At 29.3% G+C, this 8,183-nt stretch overlaps 1 protein-coding gene across 1 annotated transcript; it reads left to right on the forward strand.

Moving 5' to 3' along the window:
- Positions 1-3,783: 3,783 nt before the first annotated feature.
- Positions 3,784-5,765, forward strand: LOC102580193 (uncharacterized; the record flags this gene model as incomplete). The annotated part of the gene is made up of 4 exons (XM_015310155.1): positions 3,784-3,873; positions 4,265-4,639; positions 4,733-4,922; positions 5,028-5,765. Coding segments are annotated over 4 exons (1,185 nt in total), but the record flags the coding sequence as incomplete, so codon positions are not given.
- Between the last annotated feature and the right edge of the window lie 2,418 nt (positions 5,766-8,183).

Genomic DNA, 8,183 nt, shown 5'->3' on the forward strand with positions numbered 1-8,183 from the left:
ATATTTAGTCATGTAACTAATACTTATTAAACTTATTTTAGCATGATTTAGTACTTTTAAATTATGATCATTTTCATTCTGACTTGTTAATTTGCAATATTTGTTTTACGCGATTTCATTATTATTATTTTTGTTGGATATTTTAGTGTCATTAATCATATCATATTGTGTTATATTTTTAAGAAACATCTTAGATAGTTGTATTTTGGTAGGACTAAAGAAATATTTGAAGTACAAGTAAATTATATGTTGTGTATGAATACTTTATCGGAAAAACCCGAAACAACCCGAAAAACCGAAAAAACCCGAGGTTGAAAAACCCGAGTTTTATTGGTTTGGTTTGGTTCATAAATTTAAAAATCCGACACAAATGGTTTGGTTTGATATTTGAAAAACCCGAACCAACCCGGCCGTGTACACCCCTAATGTTTGGTGTCTAGTATTTTTTTTATTTTCATCTTCTCCTTCTATTTGTTTCTCCAAATTCAGTTCTTAAGTTCCTAATTAACCATTTCTAATTTGGGATGACGTAAAATGGCTTGTGGACCAAATCAAAGGTAATTTGATTTCTAGTGTAAATGTTGAGTAATGATACCTATTCAACTTTTGACCAAAAATACATTAATAAATGCCATGTGGATTTTACTTTTAGGTTTAAATGGACCAATAGCATAATGCAAATAATTGTGGTACTTATTGAATTTATTTACACATCATTTGTTATTATCCAAATGCTTATTGCAACTCCAAAACAGCAAAAATATTAGGACTCAAAATGTTTTCATATAGCTTGGCGGTTTTTTAGAGTTCACCAAATTGAGTATGCATAATGCATGCAATTACCTTTGTTTTTAATATTGTTAAGAAGTTCTTATTCTAATTTTTGAGAAGAAAAAAAGAAGAAGTGTGTATTGATCATGTCTAAATTCATTTTGTCAAATTTTAAACCGTTTATGAGTTTTTTAAAGTATTTGAAAATGGTATAGAGTAGGTAATTTAGTATATGTATTGGCTGTTATACTGTCTTATATAAAACAGAAAGCAAAAATTATAGCTTTTTGAGGGTAATTGTATTACTAATACAATGAATTTCCATATATTATATATAATATACACCTCAATACATAATAGATTTATCTAACTAATGCTTGAATGGCTGAAAGCCTAGAATTAAAGAATGTATGAAATAAGGTATTGTTAATACATAAAGTCAATGCATGCATTATTTTTTTTATATACTCTACCAAACGAGACGAAAGCTCCTCTAGGATACTATCTTGGTTACCTAGCACTGAATTAGGTAGCACACTCATTTGGTATTTCTTACCTATATATCTTACATATGATCTATTTTATTTTTATTTTTTGAAAAAGGTGACCAAGTTTTTGTGGCCACATTTTACCAATGCTTTGATCAATTTTCAGTTGTCTCTGGACTTCAAGCTAATATGGTGAACACAATTACAATAAAGGCTCTGGAATATAATTGCTTGAGAATAGGTTTGATCGAGAAACACCAATCTAATGCTTGGGAGCAGAGCTACAAGCCGGATATGGGTTACTTATATTTTGTATTGAGAAATCTATTAAATATGTATAAATATTAAGTTTAGAATTCAGTTACTAACATTTGAAATCATCGTAATAAATTCAAAACTCATAAGGTTAAAATTCTGACTTCGCCTTTTGTTAATGCTATAGATTGGAACAAACATGTGGAAGAGATTTTGAAAGATGCTAAAGGGAAAGCTTAAGTTACTCGGTTGTTCAGAATGCTATATGCATAATATATAGTAGTTCTTATTTGTAAAAAAATATATATTTTCTTGCCATTCATTTAAAGTTGGGATCAACTAATACTCTTGACGTTACAAAACTGACATATATTTCGTCTCATTTACCAACTCTGCTAACAGAAGTCATATAATAATTTAAAAAATAGACAAAATATTCAATAATAATGTCCCTATGATTTACGAAATTGTCCAAAACTGTCTCTTTACTTGTTTGGTTTACAAGTTATTTTAATTTTTATGTATGTTTATATTAATCATTGGTATTTGTTTAATGTGAGATATAATACTTGATGGTTGTTGATGAAATTTGAAAGATGGTAACCGTAAATATTCTTCATTCACCAGTAGATTACGTATAGGATTTTTATTAACCTTCATATAAGATTTCATTATTAAAAGTCTTTTTGAATTGATTTTTTTTTAAATTATTTTAGCTTATAAGCATTTTTCAAATTTACACAAACACTTCAAAAATATTAAAAAATTATTTAACTTGAAATAAGTAGAGAAGAATATTTAAGATTTTTCAAAATTAATTAACTAAGATCAAATATGTATCTTTACATTAAATAAATGTCATTAATATAAGCAACATAAAATAATCAGTAAACCAAACTTTTGGATATTTCACAAGTGACATGGACAACTTTGAAATTCTTTTTCCTATTTATTTATTTTTATTATTTTATAACAATTCTATATATTATTATATATATATATAAAATATGTGCCAGTTTTATAAGGGCGAGAACATTTGACCTTAACTTTAAACGGAGAGCAACAGTATATTATCTCTTTATTTTACAAATGACAAGGACAATTTTGAACATTTTTCTTAATAATATAATTATAATGAAAAATAATAATAATAAAGGGGGCCCTTAACCAATTTTGTTTTTTAGCAAGACAATAATTATTACACCAAGCTCACCTATCGGTCCCCAAAAAAATCCAAAATTTCTCATGCCGTTTCAGTTTATACGTTACAAATTCCGGAACGACACAAGTCTAACACCTCGTCTTATACTTCCCTCTCCCAATCTCCGCCGTCCGCGTCACACCTCCCTATACGTGTCATCATCTGAAAATTTTTACCACTCATCTCAACAAAGCTTCTCACATAACTCCCAATCTCCGCCGTCCCCGTCACTAATTTGTTTCTCTTATTTTTTTATTTTATTTTAAGTTTCATTTGTTTATTTTAACTTTACACATCACATATTAAATATATCAAAATTAAATAGAACAAATAAATTGACATAGAGAAAAATAATGGACTACTTTCTTTGTTACACATTTTTCGTTTTTTCAATAGTCGAATAATTTAAATTTGAATGAAAACTTGCTCTTAGAATCTTCAATTTCTTTTGAAATATAAAACTTATAAAGTACTATTGACAATTCAAAATATTTAAAAAATATATAAAAAATGTTATAATCAAAGATAAACTTATTTAAATCTCGATATTTGAAATATGTCATATAGACTAAAACGGAAGGAGTAGTTACTTTTTCCGCTCAATTTCCGTGACACTTTTTAAATTTTGAAATTCAAACAATTTATTTTTACGAATAGCTTATAAAATATATAAATTTTCTTTTAATTTTTTTTAAGATTTTATGATCAAAATTAAATTATTTAAATCTTAAAATTTAATACAAAATAAATTTAAATTATTTTTAAAATCTAAAAAAAACAAACTTAAATGACTGTTTGACTGTCGAAATCTAAATGAACCATGTCACATAAATCGTACAGATACATAAGGAGTAGTTGATGTGGCATAGAAAATCATAGACAGTACAATTCACCTTCTTAACTACACCCACTCTATATAAGCTCCTCAAAACCCACTCTCTCATTTCAACTTAACTTCACAAAAAACCAAAACTGAGATAAAAATAGAAACAAAGAAGAAATGACATAATCATTTACAAATATAGGCCCACTTTTTCTCTCCTTCACATAATTCTCTCCTTCCCGTGAAAAGGAAAGGTATTCCGGCGACTATTGTTACACTCATTCTATTCTTGTTCAACTACGCTAACAACTCCGAAGAGTGAAAGGAAGAAAAAGGTATCAAAATTTGACAATTTTTATTTTTCTATCACATTTGGAAACGTGAAGATGATAATGGTGAACGGATTATGCGCGATTGTATTAATTGGTTTTTGATGTGTGAAAAGGGAAAGGTGAATTAGGTGTGAATGAATTATGAATTCGCTGAACTTGATTTTCTTTTCAAAGCATTGATTTCTGTGAATTTGCATGTATTTCTGTGATTAAGAATTTAGGCATTTAAAGGATTCTGATCTAGACACACAAAGCGAGTAGGTTTTTAAAGCTCTGAGAATTCAGCAGAAAATGACAAAAGAATATAATTAAGCTGTAGAGAGAGAGAGTTTTACAGTAGAAGAAGTTGTACCTGTTTTGGTTGTGGTTGATAGACATGCCTTTTCCGATGAAGGTTCAACCGATCGATTCTTCAACATACAGAGAATCGATCAAAAATGATGCAGTAAAGCCTTTGCTGAAATCACGACTTAAAAGGTTCTTTGATCGGCCGTTCCCTAGTGTTTTACGGATTTCGTCGGCGGCTGAGAAGCCAGGTGCCGCCGGCGCTGCTAATGATGGACCAGGCGCTGAGTTTGAGCCGAATTCGGTTTCTTTGGACAAATTGGTTCAGAATTTCATAGAAGAGAACAATGATAAGTCGTCTGCCGCTAGATTTGGCCGTAAATGCAATTGCTTTAATGGCAACAACGATAGCTCCGATGATGAGTTTGATTTCGACTCTGTTACCAACTCCTCTTCGTTTGGGGATTCTTCCGATACTCTCAAGGTAATAAAATCTCTTGTATATAAAAAGAATTCTCTAGAATTGCAGTTTATTCCTAATTGAAATCTCATTTTGTCTATATTTGTTGCAATTCAGAGCTTAATTCCCTGTGCAAGTGTTACCGAGAGGAATCTATTAGCTGAAGCTTCAAAAATCTTCGAAGAGAACAAATCTTGCAAGCGTAAGGACGATTTGAGAAAAATTGTCACTGATGAACTTTTAGCACTTGGCTATAAAGCTTCAATCTGCAAATCCAAATGGGAAAAAGCTTCTTCTACTCCTGCAGGTACATGCTTCGTTCTTCTTATATGAGTTTTTGCTCCGTCAAATTTTAGTATTTTCGTGCGGTGAATAATGTGCTTTTTTTTCTAAATTTATTCGATATATTCAGGTGAATATGAGTATATTGATGTGATAGAGGACGGCGAAAGAGTGATACTCGACGTAGATTTCAGATCTGAATTTGAAGTAGCGCGATCGACGGGAAGGTATAAATCAATTCTGCAATTGCTCCCGTTTATCTTCGTCGGCAAAGCCGATCGGCTTCTGCAAATAGTGTCAATCGTCTCAGAAGCAGCTCGACAAAGCTTGAAGAAGAAAGGTATGCACATCGCTCCATGGCGCAATCCGGAGTATATGAAAGCCAAATGGCTCAGTCCCTATACTAGTCTCGCACCTGCTGTGGAATCAAACGCGGCTGCTGAGATCACGGAGTCGGAAAGTGAGTACGGTGAGTTGGACTTGATTTTTTCTGATAAAACGCTACCGTTAGACTCCGATCCAACAACAGATCCGTCGGAGAATACTTCCGGCGAGGAAGAGAAGCCGGTGATGATGACATGGCAACCTCCGGCAGTGAAGCCAAAGAAAACCAAAGTGGTTGTCACTGGATTGGCTTCCCTTCTCAGGGAAAAACCCTAAAAGATTTTGTTAATTCTAACATTGTGAATCTTTTGTTTTGTTTAGCGAGTAATCGGAAATTTAGATAGATGAACGGAAACTGTTTTTTTCATTTTCCGTTCCGTTTTCTGCTCCTCTTTGAAAGGGACAAAGGGTACTGTAATAGAATCTAGAACCAACCTCTTTGCTGTAATGAAAAAGTAAAGAATAAAGAAAATATTATTCTTAATATTTTACTACTTTATTGTATTTGAGATGGTAAAATATTCAATTTTTAAAATATAATGAGCAATGTGTAAGAAAGATAATTTGAGATACATATCCAAATGTTCCTGAGCAGGAAACAATGTTGTGTATAGAGATTTCAGATAAATGGATTATATTCATTGAAATATTATTGGGAAGATACAAGTGGAATAGAGTGACCAGTAAATCATAGGAAGAAGAGAATGAGCATTGGGGATAAGGTTAGGTGCTCCCGTGCCATCTCGGACGCCGTAAAAAGGAGGCATGTGGTATGTAAAATCGATAATTCGAATAAAAAAAATACTTAATTTTAGACAATTTTGATAATTGTTTTTTAAATTTAATAATAAAATAAAATTATTTTATTATATTATTTAGTATATAAAGTCTAGTTTCATACTTTTATTTTTTGTTGTAAACTCTTGGTTATTCACTTTTCTATTGTTAATATTTGTTTTGAGCAAGATGTGCATGATTTATTTGATTTATCACCTTATTTCTAAGTAATTTTCAATGATTTTTTTTGTGTCAATTCTTAATGGTTGAATCAATAATAATTAATAACAAAATAGTCAATATTTTAACAATTCTATAATGATTTAGCATATTTAAATTGATAATCGTTAAGTCAAACTGACAAGCTTTAAAATCAAGTTAAAATGATTTATATACAACCCAGTTGATAAGGGGTGTTGGAAAAAAAAAGTCATTGGAATAATGTGATATTCAAACCATTCTAACAATAATTATATTCATATTAATTGATATATGTTTAAAATAAAAATACTTAATATTAAAAATAAAATATATTTTTTGATATATTAAAAATAATAAATAAAAATATAAATATATTTTAATATATAGAAAAAATAAAGATGAATGAAAAAGTAAAAAATTAATTTAAAGGGACTGAGTACCTCCAAACTTTCACCAGTTGATTTTTTTTTTCTAATGAAGAATGATGGAATGCCTAAAACTAAGACCGGTAATATCATATACTACTATCGAAAAGAAGAATTAACCTCTAGAAAACTCATTTTTAAGGAGAATATTACTGTTCCTAATTACTTGTACATTTTTTCTTTTTTAGTAGTCCTTAATTATTTATCCATTTTGACAAATCAAGATAGAACAAAAAAAATTTCTCTATTACACCCTCAATTTATTACTTTGAAAAATTAGAACTTTTGAAAATCTTAATCTTTTAATTCATCCGCGTCATGATTAATAAGGGTAAAATGATAAACTCACTATATTAATTTTTTTTAAAAATAAATGTGTCAATTTAAAAGTGTACAAGTAATTAGGGACACATGGAGGAATATATATTATTGTTCTTCTCCTAATTGAGAAACTGGAAAAAGAAAAAAGTGATGCTCAAGTTAATGTGTTTTTTATGAGTAACTGTGAATCCCTTTTCTTTATTCCTTTTTCTTTATGACTTTTTAACTCTAGTTTGGAATGGACGTTGTAACTTGTAAATAAGTTGCGTATAATTACTGAGCTCTATTAAGTGTTTGAATTCGGAATAACCAGACTTTAATATAGATATTGCGGTATTGGACACCACCAAATGAAAAATTATATGGCAAATTATATTGTGTATATCAGTAAAAGAACTTTTTATACTTATATATGTTCTATATTACTAATCCCGTATATTGTGTGTATATATATATATATATATATATATATTTTATTTTAATTCCTCTTTAAAAATAATCTTTTATCAATATATACTTTTCACATTTTGAATAATTAAATTTGATTTTGCTACTGTTTAGGAGTAATAAAAATCACATTTTGGCCAAAAAAATAATTAAAATTGGAACTTATTTTAAAATTTTAAAGTTGTATTTGAACAAATAACTTTGAAAATCTTCTGTATTTAATCAAATTTCGGGCTCAAATATTTGAATTTATATGGTCAAATATCCCAAGTCCCAAACAAAGAACATTGACTTTCTTGGTTATACACCAATCGACTGTTTGTTGAGTCTTCGTTTCCACACGCTTGGATTAAAAATTGAGAAAATCTCATAATATACTATAGTTTTAGGGTGTGTTTGGTACGAAGGAAAATGTTTTCATGAAAAACAAGTAGATTTTTGATTTATTTTCTCATGTTTGGTTGGTGAGTAGAAAATATTTTGTGGAAAAGATTTTTATTGTTTGATTTATGAATGAAAAATGTTTTTGAGAAATATCTTTTATTTTACTAGAGTAGAAAATAATTTTTGAAATTGAAAATATATTTTAAAAACAAACTTAAATATTTTTTTGGGAGTGGGGGGCTGGTAGGGGGCAGCGGGGGTTGAGGATAGGGGTGAAAAAATAAAATTTTGTAGTTGAAAATATTTTTTAAGAAAAAACATAAAAATAAAATAAAATTGAGGGGTGG

The sequence above is a fragment of the Solanum tuberosum genome, unplaced genomic scaffold, assembly GCF_000226075.1.
Source record: "Solanum tuberosum cultivar DM 1-3 516 R44 unplaced genomic scaffold, SolTub_3.0 scf00125, whole genome shotgun sequence".
In the NCBI taxonomy this organism is placed as follows: Eukaryota; Viridiplantae; Streptophyta; class Magnoliopsida; order Solanales; family Solanaceae; genus Solanum; species Solanum tuberosum.